The 22,289-nt window shown below is 41.0% G+C and overlaps 1 protein-coding gene across 1 annotated transcript; it reads right to left on the bottom strand.

Moving 5' to 3' along the window:
• Nucleotides 1-167: 167 nt before the first annotated feature.
• exoc3l1 (exocyst complex component 3-like 1) lies at nt 168-16,262 on the bottom strand. The gene is made up of 15 exons (XM_030426893.1): nt 15,963-16,262; nt 12,310-12,485; nt 11,870-12,089; nt 10,467-10,679; nt 8,446-8,645; nt 8,133-8,351; nt 7,519-7,589; nt 6,534-6,651; nt 6,168-6,293; nt 5,930-6,030; nt 5,697-5,813; nt 4,163-4,433; nt 2,972-3,127; nt 2,410-2,543; nt 168-1,837 (listed from the first exon to the last, which is right to left on the bottom strand). The coding sequence occupies exons 1-15, from the start codon at nt 16,003-16,005 to the stop codon at nt 1,651-1,653; spliced, it is 2,352 nt and encodes a 783-aa protein (XP_030282753.1). The 5' UTR covers nt 16,006-16,262; the 3' UTR covers nt 168-1,650.
• Nucleotides 16,263-22,289: the final 6,027 nt, after the last annotated feature.

The raw sequence follows: 22,289 nt of genomic DNA, 5'->3' as shown, positions 1-22,289 counted from the left end.
TATGACACTAACAGTAAAGAATTTAATAAGCATAAACACACGCGCTTCGATTATATGTTCTATTTACACTATGGAAAGAACAACATTATCTCTAATTGGCAGGATTCCGTAAACATTTAAATTGTATTAATAATGGAATAATGCTAATAATAAAAATGAGATGAACGTTTATTTCATAGAGTATTTATTCAGCACTTATGTGAGAGAGTTTACATGTGCTATAGACGTTGAGATTGAGCCACAACAGTGGAATCTCCTTTAAAATAACCACAGGAAACACTATTCAAAAAGAAATATCAGAAAATTAATACATAAATACAATAAATACATACAAAAAATCATATTAAAAACACCCAATATCAACAAAATACAAGATAAAATTGGACAAAATTACAGAAACATGAATAAAAGTCAATGAAAAGTGTCATGTTGTGACCTTTGTTTGTCTTCTCATAGAAAAAAAAACAGAAGATATGACCTAATCCACTCCTAGGCAATGAACATCGCATAATATGTATATATTATTTTGCCAAATAAATCCAATAGTCTGTTTCTTCAACTGGAACTGTCAGAGGCTTTGAGATTGAAAATGTTCAGAAATAAGACATGTGGCTGGACCAGAAAAGCTGAATAATGACAGTTTTTCAATTATTGGTCAGGATGCAGAAAACTGACATTAATTCCTGATTTTTATTTCAACAGATGATAAGTGATATTGATGTCACCTGACTACCGTATCACCTACATTACCCACAGTGCATTCCATCAAATTCCATGCAGCTTCCTCTAGAGTCACCAAAGGCTTTCTACTACTTTATTCAGATATGCAGTAGAACACCCAAATACCTGTAAACACACTTTGATGTGTAAAATTGTCAGTTCACCCAACTCACAAAAAAACACAAAACCTTTAAGTAGTAATATGTTCCCATGAGGTTTTCAGATTTCCGCCTGCCATCTGAATAAAATGAAGCTGAGAGGAATTTTACCAATGGTGTTCAAAACATTTGATCAGTAGACAGTGTTGTCAATGAAATCTGTTATACAATCTACAACAGCGATTTCACCCTTTTAAACTGCATCATCAATTTAACAGCATCATGTAAGATAGCAGGCAGAGAGAGCTCTGTGTGCAGGTCACTAGCATCATGTTAACTGATTTCTGACAGGTATCGAAAATTCAACACTTGTTAGAAGCTGCAGTAAGCAGCTTTAGGATCCAAGTAAACATCACTGACACATATGACAGGATGATATATGATTGTTTTATGTATATTTTTAAGGCATTAATGAAGCCATGGAATTGGTTCAGCCACAGCGGCTCATAGATTCAGAACTTCACCAGTCAAATGAGATTCAATCGAAGTTAGACCCAGACCAGCAAGTCAGCAGCACAAATCCCTGGTAAATTAGAGATAAAGTAAAAAAGAAGGCGTCATTCGCCCCTTGAGCAAAGCCCTGAACCATCAACCTACTAGAAGACTTTGATAGTTGCACTGGGCATCTTTCAGTATAAATGATGTGTGTAACACTGTGAGTGTGAAGAAACAAAAACAAAATTGTTGCTCCCTGGATAAATAATGAGTGGCAGAGCTGATCCACCCTGAGTTTAATGTGAAAATCTGAGCGTAGAATTCAGGTCAGTCACCGTCATGCACATTTGGCAGTGGGCAGACAGAAGGCCATGGTGGAAGGGGGCACCAGGATGTCAGTGAAGATTGGCCGGTATCCTGCCGGCAGAGGGGGGGCGCTCTGCTCCAGCAAGTCCAGTACAGCCCCTCTGATGTCCCTGGACACATCACCCCGGATGTCAAGTAGTACAGACACATGCTCTTCACTGAGGACACAGAAAAACATGTGCAGAACAATCTGGTATGATCATTTTATCAACAAAATGCACATGTCTGAAACTTTTTAAAAGTGGAATAAAAATCTTCGAAATAATACTTTTATAAACAACAAAATTGGTATTAATAATTATGCTTTATCTAACTTGACATTACAAAATGCTTTACGTATGCAGAGGGTAATTTGCTATTTTTTTAATAGCAGGTATGAGAACCTAATCAGTCACCATGTGTCCCGTGAAATATTTTAAGTATGTGTGTATTTTCAGCAGCACAGATGCTTCTGAATGATCATAGAATTATTATTGGCATATTGTATGAGCAGCAGGCAGCCGTGTGTCTCTATGATCCTGTCGCTCTTCCGTGACAACACATTGCTAGTTGTCACTTTGATCACAAAGGTGACACTACTTAATAGAGTACTCTGGCTACAAAACCTTTTAGAATTGAGTATTTACGGTATGTATTTGAGAGCAGAACAGGGTGCAGTAACAGGATAAAGGATCTTTAGCCTGATGGTAATTTGACAACTACTCTACTATTAGCAGGGGGCTCAGATTACCTGATGTCGGGGTATTTGGCTGCAAGGCCAGAAACTTCCAGAGTGAGCATGCCAGGGTCTTTCAGTTTGATGAAGTCTGCCAGGACTGGTAGTAATGCCAAAGGATTCACTTCAGGTACTGACCCTTCACCCTCCTGCAGAGACATGAGCTTGATTCAGATGGAACTTTAAATGCACATAATGTACATCAGTACATTTGACTGAAGCCACTGAAGTGGGAAGGTTTTAATTTCTAACATTTTCATGCCAAAAAATGTAATAAAATGTCTGAGTATTATGTGTCTGGCACAGTTTCTTATTCATTCAAACAGCTTTCAAACCATCATGGGACACCTAAATATAGTAACTAGAATACAGGACGGTAGTACTACCACTGCTATGACTTCTGATACTGTATTAGCATAACCAATCAACAACTAATAGTGTGCACTTATGTGTTACCATCATTTTACCATAAAATTCAGGACGCTGTAGGATTGATTACTTCATCAAAATCTGATACTAGATACTAACTGATATCAATAAACTTGTTTTGAACCAAGTTGAACGAGGTCGTCCTCACCAGGCCGTGGAAGATCTCTCTAAACTGCTGGTCGTCCTGAACCATCTGCTGGGCGAGCTGCCTCCTCTCCTCTGCATTGCGACACACCATCCGTTTCTGCATCAGAGCACGGACGTACTCCACCACCATCAGCCACTGGGCTTCCTCCTGTAGACGCTGTAGACACAAGAGCAAGACCGAGCTGGCATTTTGACCTCACGTATGAGTTTGAGAGCAATGAAAGAACAAGAAGTGGTAGAAAATGTAAAAAGGATACTCTTAACCTGATCAAAAAAGTCACATATTAATAAATAACAATAATGACATGGCAAATGATATGATTACATAAGACTGATATTGTAACAATGTTTTTATTGAGAATGTAAAACCTTTCAGGTGGACCATTTCTGTTTCTAAGGCAAATGTGATACTTTGAATGATGTGATAATTTTAAAAAGTATGTTTTTTTCCCTCAGAAATGTAAAGTGTGAAAGTATACATAATTAGAATACTGTAAGTGTCTTGTTAGCAGACTGAAAAAGCTAACATTTGACTGTGATTCCATGTAAACGTAAGATCCATCAGGCAAAGATGCATTAAGATAAAATCATGATCAATGAGAAATGAACACGTGTCTAATAACTGGGCTGATTGGTCATTGTGCAAAGAATTCCCATTATTCCAGAGTGGATCTTAAATTAGACACCATCACAACAGCTGCAGAAGATGGCTAGCCATACACAAGCGCTCATTTTCATCTACAGTAAATCAGCTGTGATTCATATTGCATTAGGTGTCTCTTGTCACACCTGGTTTTATTAAGTGAAATGAATTTTGAACTAAACCTTAATTCAAATATAAAAACATTTGACTTAGCTCAATTGCAGCCCCATGGATTATGATAGTGGGATCTAATCACAGATTTCGTAGTTTGAAATCTATCAAGGTTTTACTATTTCCTTACAAATGTTTCATTTTTATGTGTTTTCAGGGCACAACACGTCCGTGCAATGATCAGTGTCATTTTCCTCAGAAATTATGGATATGAAGGACTTTGATGGATGACATGCTGACTGTAGATTTGACGTTAACTCAAAAGCATGAAAATAAGAAATAAGATTCAATACAAGTCTTAATGTTATGCAGTATATCTGACAGAATAACTAAACTTCCATGTGCACAGTGGGGACTGAAACAGTTGGAAGCTGTAACCTGTCGGCAGGGTGGTCGAACTCGGCCGTACAGCTCCAGGTGATGCTCCAGGATGGTGCAGAGTTTGGGGGTGGGGTCTCCCTGGACCAGCCAGTGCCTGGTCATCAGGCCCGGGAGGAGAGGCTGAAGGTCTAGCAGGAGCTGATCCATCACCAGGCGACATGCCCGTCTCACCGCCCGGTCCAGAGCTGCCAGAGGGTTGGAAGGAGTCCGAGAGAACTGCCCCGCCGACCGAGACGACTGCTGCTGCTGCAGGCTCTCTGTGGACTTTCTGCAAACATAAACATAAGAGACACAGTAAATATTATTTAGGCTTGTGCTTGTGTCTTTAATTGGCTTCTTATTACTTAATGCTTGTCATTTGTTGTCATGGTAGGTCCACTAGACAGCACCACCCTGATCAGGCAGGTCATAAGAGCTGTTGGTGGTACTTAACTTTCAGCCAATAACTTGTATACACATCTTCATATTTCACTGAGAACCAACTGACTGTATAGAGTCATCATTACTGGGGGTGAAGGGAAGTTGCTCCCAGTCTTTGACTTCTGCATGTGAAGATGAAGTAAAAGTGGCAATACAGTAAAATCAAAATAAGGCCCATATTCAACACTTTTTGTAACAGTCCCATAACATGCTCATTTTCAGGTTCATGCTTTTGATTTTACTTGCATGTAAGAACATTTCTTACATGCATTAGTGTTCCAAAAATCTATTATTTTACTTATACTATACAATGCTGCAGCCCCTCTTTTCACCCTCTGCCTGAGCACCCCATTTAAGCTACTGTCTCTTTTAGTCTTCCTTCCAAAAACCCAGTCAGCTCTGTTTGAACACTCACAGAGGCCTGAGCTGGCCCCGCGCACACAGCTGTGCTGAAGGCATATCTGAGGGTGGTGACTGTATAGCTGTGACATTACCAACTTAAAGAAGTCCTGACAGCTCGCTTAAAGGGGCAGTTTCTGAATAGGGGCATTACTTTGTGGACTGAAGAAGTTTGATAATTTTACTGTATTCATTTATCACCTGACCTGCTTCATAACTAAATTTCTCAATCAATATGTGACATTTATATACAGGAATCATAAGCAAAAGTACTCATACAGTAGAATGGCTCCTTTAAGAGTGTTCAACTATTACCTAATGTATATCTAATTGCTGACATCTTAATTTCTACGGTAACTGTCCATTAGCAATATGACATGTACACTAAAAGCTTTAGTACAGTGGGGATGAGTGTGGGATGGTAAATTGCAAAAAAAACAAGTATCATGTGTCCCTGTGATTGGCCTCTGTTGATGAAAGAATGTCTTCAACTGTTTCCCTACAGCAGAAAAATACACGGACAAGAAACTGATCCTGTCTTTTTGAAGTTCTATATTATTCAAAGTATGAGCAGGGTCATTTGTAAACAGTATCATTTTTGCCAACATCATATCAACCTATTGTGAGTGTCCCAAATTAGTTCAGATATTTCATTTGCTCAATAAAGCCCTGACAGCTTTGTCAGGGGCCATTCACTGTGCCATGATCTCACTTGAGGATGATGCAGTTGCTGATGGAGGCCAGAAGATAGTGGAGGTAGAACTTGTTTTTGTTGTTGCTCAGATCCTTGCGATGCTCCTTCCCAGATTCCACCAGAGCTTCTCGAAACCTGTGATGTAAAGGAATGGAGGTGAAAGTGAAGACTCGCCCAAGCCTGACTGACATATACTGAACAATAAAATGGCTGACAGGCAGCCAAGAAGCTGAACTTGCATGAACCAACACCTGTTAAGGAGGTTCTCCATCTCGTACAGCCCCATCTGTATAGTCTGATCTCGTAGGGATTGTCCAATCATCAGAGCCACCCGGGCATTCTCCTCAAGCATCTAACACACAAAACAAACAAATCCACACAGAATACATGTAAAGCATGGGGGATTAGCTTTGTTCTGGGTGTTCCTACAGGTCATACACTGTGTGAGTGTGTGGCTTTACTTATTGTGTATCTATTTGGCATGTTTACCTGTGTGATGATAGTGGGCAGGCTGGTTTGGTAGAAACCTTCATGGTCTGTATCTGGCTCCTGGTCTCTCTGCCAGTCTTGCAGTTCCACCTGGAGAGCTTTGTGCATCCACTCTGATACACTCTTCTATAACGGTAAGACGTGGTTACTGCCCTCAGTATGACAACAAGGGTCCCATAAATGTCCTCCACATGTTGGAGAACATTTAACATTTACATTTACAGAACTTGTACCAAAAGATACATTATTTTCATTAAAAAAAAAATGTTTGAGTATGTAGGATGAACACCTTTTAAATTCAGTTTCCATACCTGTGGGCCAAAACTGTAGTAACAAACAAACAAAAACCTTCTGTGGTAGACTTACCCTAACACTCTGCACATATTTGTTCTGTAGCTGCTCCAGCCCCTCGGTGGAGATGAGAGGTCCTAGTTCTTCTTTCTCCATCTCAGTCACCAACTCTGGATGACCCATCATGTCTGGGCTGCCAAATAAACACTGTCACACTCTGAGCTTTTCTAGTCTACCATCCAACATTTTTGTTATTGTGAGAGTTTTGTAAAAAATCTTATATCGCTCAATTGATGAAGCTCGTTCTAGGACAGCACAAGGTGATGGGTTTTGTTTTTTTTGACTCGTTATAGCCAAACCGTGGTTTCTTGCAGCACTTACATATGTGTTTCACCTGCAGTACAACCAAAAGATGATATTTATTTGGTTTAGAGGCCTTAAGAGAGAAATGTCAAGGATGTATTGTGGGCCTATCTTGCGGCACAAAGGGTATCCTGGCACCTAGGTTGGGGACCACTGACTTAGATTAATAACGACTGGAGTATTACCCAAAAACTATTGCTAAATGTCACTTAGAACAACTGAAATTTAGTATAGATAAGTCTATATAGATAGATAGTTTGGTAGCTGTTATAGTTGCTATTATTTGGACGATTTTGTCTTATCAGCATTTGTGCTTCATCAGATGGTAATTAAAGGAAAGGGACACAGAATAATATGAGAAAGTGTGCATCAACGGTAATCGGCTGTATTTGAAATGAAATGCACAATGAATGCCTTATCCTGCTGAGTCAAACTGAAGCTCAGGTTCACGTTGAACTACTGGATCAGTTCTGTGAAATGGATGTCACAAATTAGGTGTCGTTAATTTGCTTAGATGAGTTCATTGTCCTCCACTCCATCTTAAGAGAGGTTTACCGCAAATCCAAACACATATTCTTTATATTCCTTATTGTAAATTCAGCTGACATTAGCTTAACCAATTCAAAGTACAAAAAGTTACACAGAGACTGAAGGACAAAGAGTAAAGGACTGAGTCAGTGCATGTCATGGACCTCACCTGTTGTAGATGTGTAGCACCCAGTTGAGCACAGCAAAGATTTCCCCACTCTCCAGGTCCCAGCTGCTAACCTAGGCACAAGCATCACTTACATGTGTATAGTGAGGTCATGATTTAAGGGCAACACTTTATTTGAAGGGGTGTGCATCGGAATGACAAGAACAATCATGCAGTGACATGTCACGACACCTTTCAGTGTTGTCTTGAGTTTTTGTCATTTAGTCAGTTAACCCCCTGTACTATTTGACCAACACATAACTGACTAAATGACACTTAATGAGAGTTAATGACAGTAAAACAGTAAAAAACATTCATAAAGGTGTTCATGACATGTCAATCTTATGCATGGAACTGTGCACATTAAAATTATGATAATATTCAAACTTCAGTTGGTGATTGCCATAGAGAAGATAACTGCGAGTTAAAAATACAATTAACCAAGCCAAAAAAACTTTATTTAAGTCTAATGGCAATTAGTATATTACTGTATATGTAAACTATTATCAAACATAGCAGAACATGATGACAGGAACAAGTTAGAGGGATTTACAGTGAACAGTTATATGACAGCTTAACGTGCTGCAGCAGCAGTTTATTTCCCCTCCATCACTGACCTGTGCCAGGTGAGCATGTAAACAGTGGTTGCTGGCCCTCAGGTAGGCCCTTGTTATCTGGTAGTGTGATGGGACACAGTGTTCCAGCAGATGGCGTACCGTGGCCAGGTCAGCCATGATGGCGTGCTGGAGAGCAGAGAGGTGGCCTGCCAGACCCGGCCCACGGGTGTGCAGGTAGGAAACACTGCGAAATCGTGCAGAAACTGCCTCTTCTAGTACCTGGAAGAGAGGACACGTGGGAGAGTACACAATGAAACACACCACTAGACATTTAAAAATGAGAGACTAAAATGGGATGTGTGGTGGCGCTGACCTGGAAGAAGCATGCCCTCCAGCAGCGAGGTCGTCCTGGAGGCAGAGGCCTGCTGCTGCCTCTGGGTCCACCTCTCTCCTCTAGTAACGCCTGGTCCAGGGCTTCCTCTCGCTCCACTATCCTTACTGCTGATACAAATGGTGTGGGGTTTTGTCGGGCCAGGGCCAGAGCACTGCTCACCACCGCCCACAGCTCCTTACCTGAAGTAACCAAAACCCGACAAAGTAATCAACTACTGTGGCAGGAATTTAGCACTGAACATAGGAGCATTTAGCAAATGAAGAGATATTTCAGATATTTAGATATTGCACATGAACAGAAGAACGACAGGGAGCACTTAAAACCTGTGGTTACCCAAACTGGACCTTTGTCAAAACCTCTAAAAGATCCAGAGCAGACAGAGAGGAGGAGACGAGAGAATGTAACAACATCGCCATTCCCTATGTCAAAAGAATATCTGAGAACTCAGGAGGATCTTCAATAAACATCGTATAGCGGTTCACTTTAAACCTACTAACACGCCGAAGCAGAAACTTGTCCAATTTAAGGACAAAACACCCAGTTTATGCTGTTCAATGATGCCAGGACTGCACAGATTTGTACATTGGGGAGACAAAACAACCTCTCCATAAACATGAATGGCACAACACAGGAGGGCCAACTCCTCAGGTGAAGACTCTGCTGTCCACTTACATCTGAAGGAGAAAAATCATTCCTTTGAGGACAACAATGTAAACATCTTGGCCAGAGAACACAGATGGTTTAAAAGAGGAGTAAAGGAATCCATCTATGTAAAACTGGAACAACCGTCTTTGAACACGGGAGGTGGCCTACAACATTACCTATCACCCACTTCCTATGGAGAACTGAGTTCCCTCTCCAGACATCTTAACTACCATTCACACCTGGGATCATCTAGCCCTAGCAACCCACATGAAGGCAAGTTGGGTACACATCCCACAAGTGGCCCTAATGGCTCTAAAACTCAGTGCTCACATGTGTCCTTAATGACTCTGTAAGGACACTCCCACACAGAGTTTAAAAGCCTTCGACTCCTTTTCAGTTAGTTAGAACTGAAGAAGCCTCGTGGATGAGAGGTGAATAATCTCCAAGAAACTGGAAGTTTCCAGTTAAGCTACAGTATTTAGAATCTTCATAAAACAAACATCATGGAAACATCCGGGAACAAATTTCCCTCTAAGCTGAGAAGTTGACCTGTTAAAGCAAGGACCACTGTATGATTAATACTAGGATCAGTTAAGTAATTCAACACAAAACATCTTACATTTTAGATACACAAAAATGATGGAGACATAGAGATTTTTATATTTAGATCTATATCCACATCTAAACAAAATATAGGACGTTAAAGGAAAAAGATCGTCCACGTATGAAAATTCAGTCATTATCCACTCAACAGATTTGCTTTATAAGTTGCAGCATTCTCCTGTAAGAACTGACTTGGACAGAGACTTGTTTTAAAACATAAGAAAACAACAGATATAAGACATTTAACGGCTCCACAGTTTGTCCATGTTAAGTCTAGGAAGCCCTGGGATCCCAAATTCTTGTCTTCGTAGTTAGCGTTAACATGACCACGTCAAGGGTGTAAATAATGACTTTTCAAACCACTTTTGCATCACAGGGCTTCTAGAGACTAAGATTATTCCAGATAAGCTTTATGTAGCCATGCAGTTTTGTTTTTACGTTAAAACAAGTCCCCATCACCTTCAGTTGTTTAGGAGAACGCTGCAACTCTGTTTTGCTGTGAAGCTTCAGAAATACTTTGTGGACTACGAAATTCACCTCAGTTTCCATCTGCATGGAGGGAGGAAGATAATGACTGAATTTACACTTTTTGGTTGAACTGTTCCTACAATAGATAGATAAAGTGACCCTAGGGGACAAAGAAAGTACTTTGAATCAAATTGAATAGAACAGACAACAGATATACAGTTACCATAGAGGATATTTTTGCTTTGATCATCGGATGTTGACAAAATTGTGAGACTGTCTCTTACCAAGGGCGTCCACCAACTTCCCGACACCAGAGAAATATTTGGCCACCAGCTCCTGGTCCTCTGTGCTGAGTGCACTTCCTGCTGTCCCAGCAGCCCCGTGGAGCTGCCAGAGGATGTCATCCTGCCACTGCTCCAGATCCATCAGCCGGGCGTGGGCTTCCAGGAGACGCCGGGACTCCACCAGACGCTCAGTCTCCAACACCATGCTACGCACTACAAAGGTCAAGGAAGGAGGGGTGGGGGTGCCTAAATCATAAAACTGTCAACAATTTATGGAATAGCCTCTTGCTGCTACTTGGGGCTGTTGAAGTTGCACATTTTAGTTTCCAACAAAAATATTCTATCCAAAGGTTTGGATCACACTTACAACACATACTAGACAAGACTCTTTATTTATAGTTTATAGTTCATTTGATATATATTTTTTTTATATACATTTTATGCTTTTATCTTCATATCTTTTTACCACTACTGACTTGTTTTTATGTTATTGCCTGTATTATTCTGTTTAATGTGTTTTGACATTTAAACCGTACTAACCAAAATGAGCCATCAGCCCACTTTAAGAGAAGCAAGATTTCTGATCAAACAAAATCAGTAACCAGACATGAATCAATACTTTTCTGACACAATGTCAACAAAACCAGAACATTATAATTGCCAGTATATCTACCTTCAATCCAAATGTAGTTATTATCTACCACCCCTCCATGCTGATGGAAAGTCACATGAGGTTTTGTAGTCCACAAAACTTTTCTGGAGCTTCACAGCAAAACAGTGTTGCAGCACTCTCCTAAACGATTGAATAGTAGAATAGATGGGGACTTGTTTTGACAGAAAAATTAAGCATAAAATGGCAGTAAAGATTTCACCTTTCAAATGAATGTGGCATCTCAGGGCTTCTGGGGACTTGGAATAAGTTGGACAAACTGTATGGAGCCATTTTATGCTTTATCTTTGTTTTAAAACAAGTCCCCATCCACTTCAATTGTTTAGAATACTGTAACTTTTAATGTTTTGCAGTTCCAGAAATGTTTTGTGGAATATGATACTTCACCGACTTTTCATCGGCATGGGGGTGAGTAGATAATGACTACATTTAAATTACTGGGCAGACTTTAAGTTTTATATACTCAACTCCTTTAACTTGAGGATGGATCAAAGCAGGAGCTATGCTATACTCTTATTAAGGCATTTGTTTATATGGTAAAATGGAAGGTGAACTCCAGCCGTTGTGCCTGATCATGGCAGAACGTCACTGACATCATCATAAACAAAAATGAAAAATATTCTCTAAAAAGGATTAATACTGTTTTCTAATTCCAAATGCAAAACAAACTTGTGTAAATTAAAAAGCAAAGTGAATTCATTATGAATTAATGATTTATGATGCAGCATATCACCAGAGTAAAGTCGCGGCAGGTTGCTGACGGCTGCGAGGAGCTGACAGTGGTTGACTGATACTTCTCTCAGCCTCTCCAGAGATTTCACCCCATCTGTGTTTCCATTGGACTCCAGCCCTGCTTTCTTCAAAGACTGTGACACCTCCTTCAGTTCGGCCCTGGCCTCTTGGAGCTGCTCCAGACCCCAGCCCACCCCCTCCAGGTACGACTGGACCATGGACTGGAAGTGAAGACAGCAGCAGCACCATGCAGCAGTGCAGTGGTTAATATCGATTCCCATTGACAACTTTTAGTAACAACTTCCTCTTAAGTGCATAACTGCAGCCCTTCAGGAGGCCATTCAGTAGGCCAAGGTTATATTGCATGATATTTGTCTGAAAGTATTTGTGTGTGCATGTGTGTGTGTGTGTGTGTATTTTGACGTGTGTCTGTGATGTCACCTTGAGTCTGGTGTGTATGGAAGTGGTCCTCTGACTCTCTCTCTTTCTGTACTGGCTCAGGCGCTCCAGGTGCTCTGGTCGACAGAAAACGCCTGACGCCCACTTTAGGGCAGCACCGCGGGCCAAACACTCGGCTCGCTCAACCTCTGGCCATACCTGTGCCACTCGCACCATGTCTGACAGGAAAATAGACAAAACACAAGGGAGGATTCAAATTATAACAAAAAATTGCAGCTCCTGCGATTTGGATCTTGCACTTAGCCAAATTGTAATTGTGACAACATTTTGATTCTCTGTTCAGTCATATTCAGTACCACTGGAGACACATTACGATAATCTATCACCAATCTAGCCCTTCTCAGTTTGCTGTGAACACACACACACAAGACACATTGTGGAAAAGTACTGCAGCAGCATCACATACAGAGACCAGAGTCAAATTTTAGTGAATGAAATAGAAACAAAAAACCTATACAATATATCTGTCATTGTGGTCTGGGTTGTCATTGGTCTTGCAGAATCAACTAGTGACTCTTACACACTGTAATACACAAGCCCTGCTTGGTTTCCTGCAGTGCTGTAGAGGTGGGTAACTTCACCTGAAACAAAGCCCACATCGCTTACATTAAAAATGCATGTACAGTTTTATCAAATAAAGCATAAAGCATACATTTATAGAGTACTATAAATGTCTATAGATTAGTGAGTCATTGATTAAATTGATCATGAAAGACACTTGTGAATAGTGGTGGCTTACCACCTCAGCTAATCCATTTTCTGACAGAAAACCTGTATCATGTTTGATTGAAACTGGACAGGCTGGATACCAAGTGGATGCGATACTTTTAAAAGTCTCAGTGTTAAAAAATCTCAAAATGTGCAACCAGAGTAACAGAAAATTGACTTTCCTTCCCTGCGACAGAAATCCTAGAATATAGATTTTTTCTCAAGAGAAGAGCACCCTGATTTTGTTACAGCTCCCAGCATTGTTCCCAAGTGTCATCCCAGCTCTCCAATGCTTCACCGTTTCACTGTTGAACCACCAACCACATCAGCATAAAAAGGGACAGTTTTGAGCGTGCTTAGCAGCAGCAGTATTGACGTCTAGGGAATGGGATATGCCTCACAGTCTGAGTCAAACATTTCTCTGCACCACAATGGAGAGGTATTTTTTATAGAAGAGAATTGATACTGTTGTTGGTCGAGCAGTCAGGTGAGCAGGATATCATTCCCCAAGTGTTAGTCAGTAAGACAGGCTGTCGTGCAACCAGCATAGGTCACATGACAATGCTTCCATTTGAATTATACAGCTTAATTGGTCTTAATTGAATAATGCACTGGTTGGTGACTCAGCAGAGAGTAATGTGCTGTGCTCGGTCACCAGCACTGAGCAGTCATTCTGTGACTCTGGGGTTGAAAGTTATTTGACTGTGTCATAGATAAGGCATGTATCACCAAATGTTCAGGTTTTGTCAACACAAGTCCTCATAATGCAAACCATTACATTTTAGGGAGAAGACGTGGTTTACGGTTAGCTTAGGGGTTAGGCAAGAAGTGGTTATGGTTTTGGTTATCACAGTTAGGATAAATATCCAAGAAACTGATATAGGTCTTTGTAATGTCCCCAAAAGTGATGGAAACTGGACTCTCTCTCTCTCTCTCTCTCTCTCTCTCTTTCTGTGTGTGTGTGTGTGGGTAGAGTTTTGGACACCTCAATTAAACAAACAGGGCTGTCTGTGCTCAGAAGAGGTCATGGGACACTCTGCTGTCTCCAACTAAGGCTAAATCTGAGCACTGAAACGTCATGATCAGCAACTCTGCAAAACAATAAACCATAGAGCTCACATTCAGGAAAGTGTCACGTAAGCTGCTGCTGTAGCAGCATGGCCAAAGAGACAACTGCACAGAGCACAGAACAGCAACTACCTACTGATTAAAGGCACTATGGTGCTGCTGTAACTGTGGGTTTGTATGGAAAACAAGCAGACTCTCTGGTCCTGATGTAACATGATGGAGAATCATAGCTAGTCTGGTAGAAACATGACAACAGAGCTACGCCTGAGAGGCTTATGTATAAACGTCTTTTCAGTTTTACACACAGGGTGTGTTACATTGTTTTTACATATTCATTTAGTTGTCACACAACAGATGCTACTGCATTGCATTACGAGAAGAGTAGTTCCATGTTTTTGAGGCTTTCCCAAATAAAAGTTTTATGAAATGTGAAAGAAACATGGCAATATTTTTAGCTGTGGCTCCAAAATGGTGGTCCTACGTCGCACTGGGAGGGAGGTTCAACGTTGGCAGTCATCACATTTTTGTGTCCGAAACTTAATTTAATCCAACAGAGTGCAGCGTTTGCAAACCTGTGGATGAGCAGGAGAAGACAACATATGGAAAAAAAACTTGTGCACACTGGGCAGTTAAGTTTAATAACATTGTTCCCCAGACCTTCATCAGGTTATCTTACAAGACAATGGTGAGACTATCTTAAGTAGGATTGTAGACCCATGTGGGTCAATCAGGCCACATTGCAGACGGACGTCCTATCACACACACCTGGACCAATACATTACATTACTGAATGAAAACACTCCAGAGTCACAAAGCAGAAATATGTAGGCTGACTTTAGAATACTGCAGCCCTCAAAAACATGAAACCATTTTTTAAACTATGTTTGTCTTGATGAGGTGAACCAGGGTGATGATAACCTACAGGTAAGTCAGCAAAAGAAGGTAAGCCCTACACGCTCTACAGCCGTGCAGATGGATGACTGATGCCATTTTATTCTTGACTTTTGTCATAGCCTACGATTCGGTGGGTGTTATCATCATACACATAGTAGCTGATGTTTTACCTAAATTTGTCTATTCTGTGTGATTTGAAGATTTGTGTCTGGATATGTCAGCCTCTCCTGGACCAGTCTTTCCAAAACTCCCCAACTTTATGACAGTGCAGTACCAAAATGCTAGACTGTCCCTTTAAATTGTGATATTTGCTTACCAAAAACAATAAATACCGCAACATGTCGAATTTTCTTCATTATTGTCAGGGTATACAGTATTTAAAATTTCTGACACTGAAAATTCATCCATGACCTTTAACCAGCAGTCGAGAAAACTCATCATAAGGTTCAGTCCGAAACTTTTGTTAAAACTTTCAGTCATAGTGTATGATCGTCAAACTCCATCAGGTGAGGGAGTTCGCCCAGGTATCATGGAATATTAGTGTGAACATTATTATCTTTTTTTTTTCTTCAAATTAGCGTGTCCTTAAAGGAGACATGAAACATGGACATTTGAACATCTACAGCTCCATGACAAGTGGGCAAACACCATCTGTTGATGAAGATCATATGACGAGGTTGAAAGCTCCAGAACAACTACTCAAAGGACCTTGTGACTGGAAGATGTTCAGTATCAAGGGCCAGAGCTGACCCACAGATCAACACATCACTTTAAATCCAGTACCAGAATGATCCATTTATGAGAGTCCATTCATTTATCCCATAGAGAAGCAGCACTGTACTGCCATGCACAGCTCTAGTTGGTCTCACGCTATAGAGAATAACTGGGTGTTGGCCTTTTAGCACTGTTGTCAACAGTCAAACGGTGAATGTCTGTGCATGTGTGTTCAGTATGTGTCCCATTACCTTCTGGTTTGTCGCCACCTTTCTTCTGATCCCCTGCTGACATTGAAGTTCAGTTTTCAGCCACCCGTCCAACCGACGAGTCTCCTTTTCCCCTAGGGCCGGCACTGAGGGTGCCCAGGGTGCAGTGCTGTTAGAGGAGGGTGAAGAAAAACAGAGATGAGTTGGAGGAGAGGAAGAAGAAGAAGAAGTAGGAGAAGAAAGGGTGGAGGAGAGAGGGCACATATCCATTCTACTGACGGCTTTCCTCTTTTCCCTCACACACACTCTCTCTCCCAGACACATCCTCTGCTGAGAGGCCGGCAGGAAAGGGAGGGAGCTGGGGGGAGGAGAGGGAAGAGAATAATGCTGTAGGGGAGGAGGGAGGGTGAGGGGAGAAAGGATCAGGGGATCAGGAGGGTATTATGCTGCATTCAGGGGCCTGTAGAGAGGATGGAATAAATACTATTAGAAAAGAATGTCTACCTTAGCTTTCTGATTCCAGAGCTATCAGATACAGTGTCTGCATCAGACGAAAAACACTTACCCATCAACAGATCCATCTCCATGACAACTGTGATCCATCTCATGAAGCCAACGTGATGCAATTAACAGCTCTTGAAAAACTAGTAAGTGAACCTGGAGCTGGGGTTATTTTGTCAAACTGCTGTTTTGAAAATCAGCAATGACATTTCATACTTACCTACATAGGAGCCTGTAGAGCTGTCCTTGGCTGTGGATAGCTACTGTTAGCTAATTAGCTCATGGCTCAGTTAGCTGTGGAGCAAGTGGCTCTGGAGTTTGCTTGGACAGAGACCTTGAATAACAGGGGAGTCACCAAGGACAACTGGGATCAGCAGCCTCCCAGGAAACACAGCCGGACACCAGACTGGGACTAATGACATCCTCCCAGATCGACATAGGTCAGTATAACAGCAGGGTATACAGTACAGAGGTGATTTACCGCGGCTCTGATCAGGACTACTACCCCAGAGACTAGAAGACCCGGCTGGCAGCACAAGAGAGGCCTGAAGCAGCAGAGAGAGAGAGAGAGAGAGTCAGCATCAGCAGTTGAGAAAACATTTTTACATCTTACGTGGTGAATTAAGAACTTATTTCAACAAACCAAGAGTATTTATGCATCTGAATGAGTTGAGTTTTATGATGAGTTATGACGAGGTAATTAAGCTTGTCATAGTTTGGTAAAAGAAAGAAACTTAAAAAAAAAAAAAAAACAATAGTAGATGCAAAAATATTTTCTTGACATTTTGGGATTTATTTTGTTCATTTATTACACGCATTCTAAGAGAGCTCGTGAAACGTAGCAGACTTGCAGCTTGCAGAAATCTCCCAGCTGAAACTGCAGGGGCTATCTGACTATTCCTTGGGCTAGCTGGTTAGCATGCAAACATCAGTAGGCATCTCAGCAACACAACCAATAGACGTGTTCGACATAACATCAACACTGTTGTCTCTTCACACTGCATCCTCTCATGCTGCTGTGTCTGAACAATGAACCCGAGACGTAAAAGTCGTGATAGTGAAAGAAGGTAAAATTATTTCATATGTTAAGTCATTTTTAAGTGATCATGTGTTGTTGTTTTCTTTGTCCCTCATGACATTAAAAGCATTAGGAGAAAGAGGGAGGGGACCAGGAGAACAATCCAGATGGTGGCAGGAGGGGTGAGGGGTGTGGGAGGCAGTTAGACTGGTGTTCAACAAAACCTCTGGGGGGTCTGAGAGGCTCCTTCAGTCGTAAAGGGAAACCAATTATACACACAGTTACAGGAAGAAACAATGTATAATGCATAAAGTCATTAGCCTACAACCCACCGTAAAAAAAAGGGGACAAAGAGGAGCCAAGAACTAATGGAGTCCATGACTATTATTCTTTCACTGGAAGGCACTTTACAGGTGATTGAAGCCAGATATCAGTCATTGATCTCATTGATCTCATAACTTCATTAGTGGTTCATTAACCTTATTTCACCAGCAGGTAGGTAAACGCTGTGGCTCTGTTGTTGACTCTGAACAAAATGTGTTGAATTTTTCCACTGAAACAAAAACAGAGTGTGTCACTGACCCTCTCTGATCCTCTGCAGCTGTTTGACCAGCGCCAGCTACTACCACTGAGGGAAGTTTGTTTATTAAGTCCTCTGACCTTGCTGCCCTGTTTACGCCTCCAAGCTTCCCGGACCTCTTCAAAACACAGCAAGGAGCGTGCCAAGTGGCCCTGTGGCTGGAGCCAGCACAAACACACTATCTGGAGGGAATGTGAGACCATCGTCATTCAGTGCTGCACTTCAGATTTCCTCATGCAATTTCAAAATTTGTGCGTGGGTGATCCGTCAGCTTTCTTTGAATAACAAACAGGATCTGCTCTTGATATTGGTTGTTGAATGTTAGGAATAGACAATGATTTTGGTGGGAAAAAGCACGACTATCCGACTCAAGGTTCCATCATTGTCGCCCTGCAACAACTCAGATCTTGCGCAATTTCAGAGCATGAGCAAGACTTGTGTTTGCTGGTTGGAACAGTTCGAATTATTTACCAAACAGGTCTATCTTCATACTGTTTCTGTAATATAGTCCGACGCTTCACAACACAACCACAACCTCAGCCTGTCAGTGACAGCAACAAGTGCTTATTGAGCAGGAAGATGCTAAAATGTTCAGTAGAGCAGCGGGAAAGTGACACATTTCACATTACAGTCATGGGACCTGTTGTTATAATAAAATATCGAGCAAACCTCCAACGAGTTAAGCATGGTTAAGCATTTTCACAGGAGGAAAAAAACTCTCTATTTATGTAACCCTCACTCTGTCAAGCTGCTTGCCTCTTAGTTATTCACCCTCCTCACTATCTCTTGTATCATTGGCACACAGGAACAACTTCCTCCAGGGCCATGTAAGGAGCAGAGCAGGGGGGTGACACACCAGGATGTTGTGCAGAATGTATTCCTGTCAGGGGTGGGACCGCTTCACTAAGGACAGGGCAGCTGACCTGCTGTTCTTTAGTCTTGTCACACCAACAGTGAAGTTCAGTGCAGTCAGGTCTCCTGTCTGTGTGTCTGGCTGCTCAGTCACCCCCTCTGCTGTAGCTCTAGCGCGATCTCATTTGCATTCACAGCTGTCCTGCAGGAAGAAATCAGAGCTGAAGATGAACTCTAGCGTCCAGATGAATTACATTTTTCTACCTTCAGACTGTCTGTCCATCTGTGCATTCAACACTTGATCTAGGGCATAATATTTAACAAACTACTCCTCACATCTTAACTCTAGAGCAAGGAATGGCTGTCTGTATGTTATTTGCATATCTCGAGAACCGTTCGTCCGATCTAGTTCATACGTGGGAGGTTTGGTTGCTGAGGGCTCAAGCAAGTGCAGCGTTGAATTTGATGCACTCATTGGCTCAAAAATATAAGGCTTTGTCACCACAAAACACGCTGGAAATAAATCAGTAGCAATAGCCAGGTTTCAACCTGCACAGGGCAGTTGCTATGCATATTTAAAACACAATGTGTGGAATTCAAATACTTTGCATTAAATGTCAAAATATGGACCTATATTAATAAACAGCACTACACTCCCACATACATTGTGTTTCTGCTGGAAAGTGTTTTGCAGTTTCTGTCTACAGTAGTATGCTAGCTTATGTTAGCCACAAAGGCGAACATGTTTACTGTTGTGAATGTTGCAACGTTCAGTGATCCAGATTCTACAATGTAAATATCAAATATTTTTGATAAAAATATTTTTTAAACCAGAAAAAAAACAAAACTCATTTCATATAACAATATAATGAAAATCTTAGACCATATTCAGTCTTGTATCAAAAAAAAAATATAATATCAATATATTGCCATGTCCTACCTACGGAAGAGGATTAGGGCCACATGTGAATTTTTTTTGTAGTTCTGACTTTAAAGTCAGAATTCTGAGAGAATTCTGAGATTAAAGTCAGAATTCTGAGAGAATTCTGAGATTAAAGTCAGAATTCTGACTTTTTTCTCAGAATTCTGAGATTAAAGTCAGAATTCTGACTTTTTTCTCAGAATTCTGACTTTAAAGTCAGAATTCTGACTTTTTTCTCAGAATTCTGAGATTAAAGTCAGAATTCTGACTTTTTTCTCAGAATTCTGAGATTAAAGTCAGAACTCAAAATTTTTTTACATGTGCAGACTTCTGACTTTATTCTCAGAATTCTGACTTTAAAGTCAGAATTCTGACTTTAATCTCAGAATTCTGACTTTTTTCTCAGAATTCTGACTTTAAAGTCAGAATTCTGACTTTTTTCTCAGAATTCTGAGATTAAAGTCAGAATTCTGACTTTTTTCTCAGAATTCTGACTTTAATCTCAGAATTCTGACTTTAAAGTCAGAATTCTGACTTTAATCTCAGAATTCTGAGAAAAAAGTCAGAATTCTGACTTTAATCTCAGAATTCTGACTTTAAAGTCAGAATTCTGACTTTTTTCTCAGAATTCTGAGATTAAAGTCAGAATTCTGACTTTTTTCTCAGAATTCTGACTTTAATCTCAGAATTCTGACTTTAAAGTCAGAATTCTGACTTTAATCTCAGAATTCTGAGAAAAAAGTCAGAATTCTGACTTTAATCTCAGAATTCTGACTTTTTTCTCAGAATTCTGACTTTAAAGTCAGAACTACAAAAAAAATTCATGTGTGGCCCTAATCCTCTTCCGTACCTACCAGACCTGTGTAGCAGTTGTGGGAAAATGTTCAAGCTGACATTTGCATTAACCTTGTGCACTGAACTTAAATTATCCCCCTAGATCTGTCAAAGCTGTTGACACTGACAAACCTACAGAGACTCACTTTAACAGGCAGTGTTACCAGTTCAACACAGCTGTACGTAGCAGAACCAAGCACGCCTCTCCCCTTGTTGTTGTCATCACCTTAAGCAAAGTAACACCCAGCAGGACCTCCACCCAGAGGAGCTATGGAACGAACAGGAAGTCTAATTCTAGACCACTTCCTGTATGACATTCCTGACCTGAGCTGCTTTCCTGCTAGACTCTCTCAAATCTATGGTACATCCAGTGACTTTAAATGTATATACTGGACAACAATGTGATGTAACTAAACCCTTTAAATCTACCTGTTTGGGAGCTCTGTTTGAAATACCATTGTGCACTGATTTTAAATATAGAGTATGGAACATCTTTGCATTAAAATGTCTCCCGTTATGTTTTGTTGAACTGTGTTCTTATATTGGGAATTTGACTTGAATTAAAATGATCTCATCAGTAAACATTTCTGCCCGAGTCATGGCAGAGGGATTTGCATCTGCAGTGGTGGTTGTGGAAAGGAAGAAGACAACAGCTCCCATGATCCCACACTACATACAGTATCTCACAAAAGTGAGTACACCCCTCAAATTTTTGTAAATATTTTATTATATATTTCCATGGGACAACACTGAAGAAATGACACTTTGATACAATGTAAAGTAGTCAGTGTACAGCTTGTATAACAGTGTAAAATTGCCATCCCCTCAAAATAACTCTACACACAGCCATTAATGTCTGACCCACTGGCAACAAAAGTGAGCACACCCTAGGGCTGTGCAATAAAGCGTTAAAATTGATTAATTCGAGTTTGTAGTTTAGGACGTTTAAAAAAACAAAAAGGAAGAAAAAAATACAACTCAATTTTCTCTGCTGCCGCTCCCCATGGGCTCCTGTAGTTCATGGTGGGCACATGTTTTCTTGTTTTTTTTTTTTTTTATAACAAATTAACTACTGTCCCTCTTGGCATCATGAATCACTTCCTTCCCATGGTATGAAGTGTTCACTCATATTCCTAAGTACAAGACTTATGTTCCAGCACATACATAAACCCCTGTTGCACATGTTGGCATTCATGGTTCCCTCAGTGAACTATAGCTCCCCAGTGCCGGCAGCACTCATGACACTCCCTCCACCATGCTTGACTGTAGGCATGACACACTTGTCTTCGTACTCCTCACCTCGTTGTTGCCACACACGCTTGACACCATCTGAACCAAATAAGTTTATCTTGGTCTCTGCAGACTAGAGGACATGGTTCCAGTGAGACTGCTTGTCTTCAGCAAACTGTTTGTGGGCTTTCTTGTGCGTCATCTTTAGAAGAGGCTTCCTTATGGATACTGTATAGTCTGAGCACTGACAGGCTGACCACCCCACCCTGCAACCCCTGCAGCAATGCTGGCAGCACTCATACGTTCATTTTCCAAAGACAACCTCTGGATATAAATCTGAGCATGTGCACTCAACTTCTTTGGTTGACCATGGCGAGGCCTGTTCTGAGAGGAACCTGTCCTGTTAAATCGCTGTGTGGTCTTAGCCACAGT

This window comes from Sparus aurata, chromosome 8, assembly GCF_900880675.1.
Source record: "Sparus aurata chromosome 8, fSpaAur1.1, whole genome shotgun sequence".
Lineage (NCBI taxonomy): Eukaryota > Metazoa > Chordata > Actinopteri > Spariformes > Sparidae > Sparus > Sparus aurata.
Note: the sequence above shows the minus strand (reverse complement) of the source record. Positions and strands in the feature narration are given on the sequence as shown.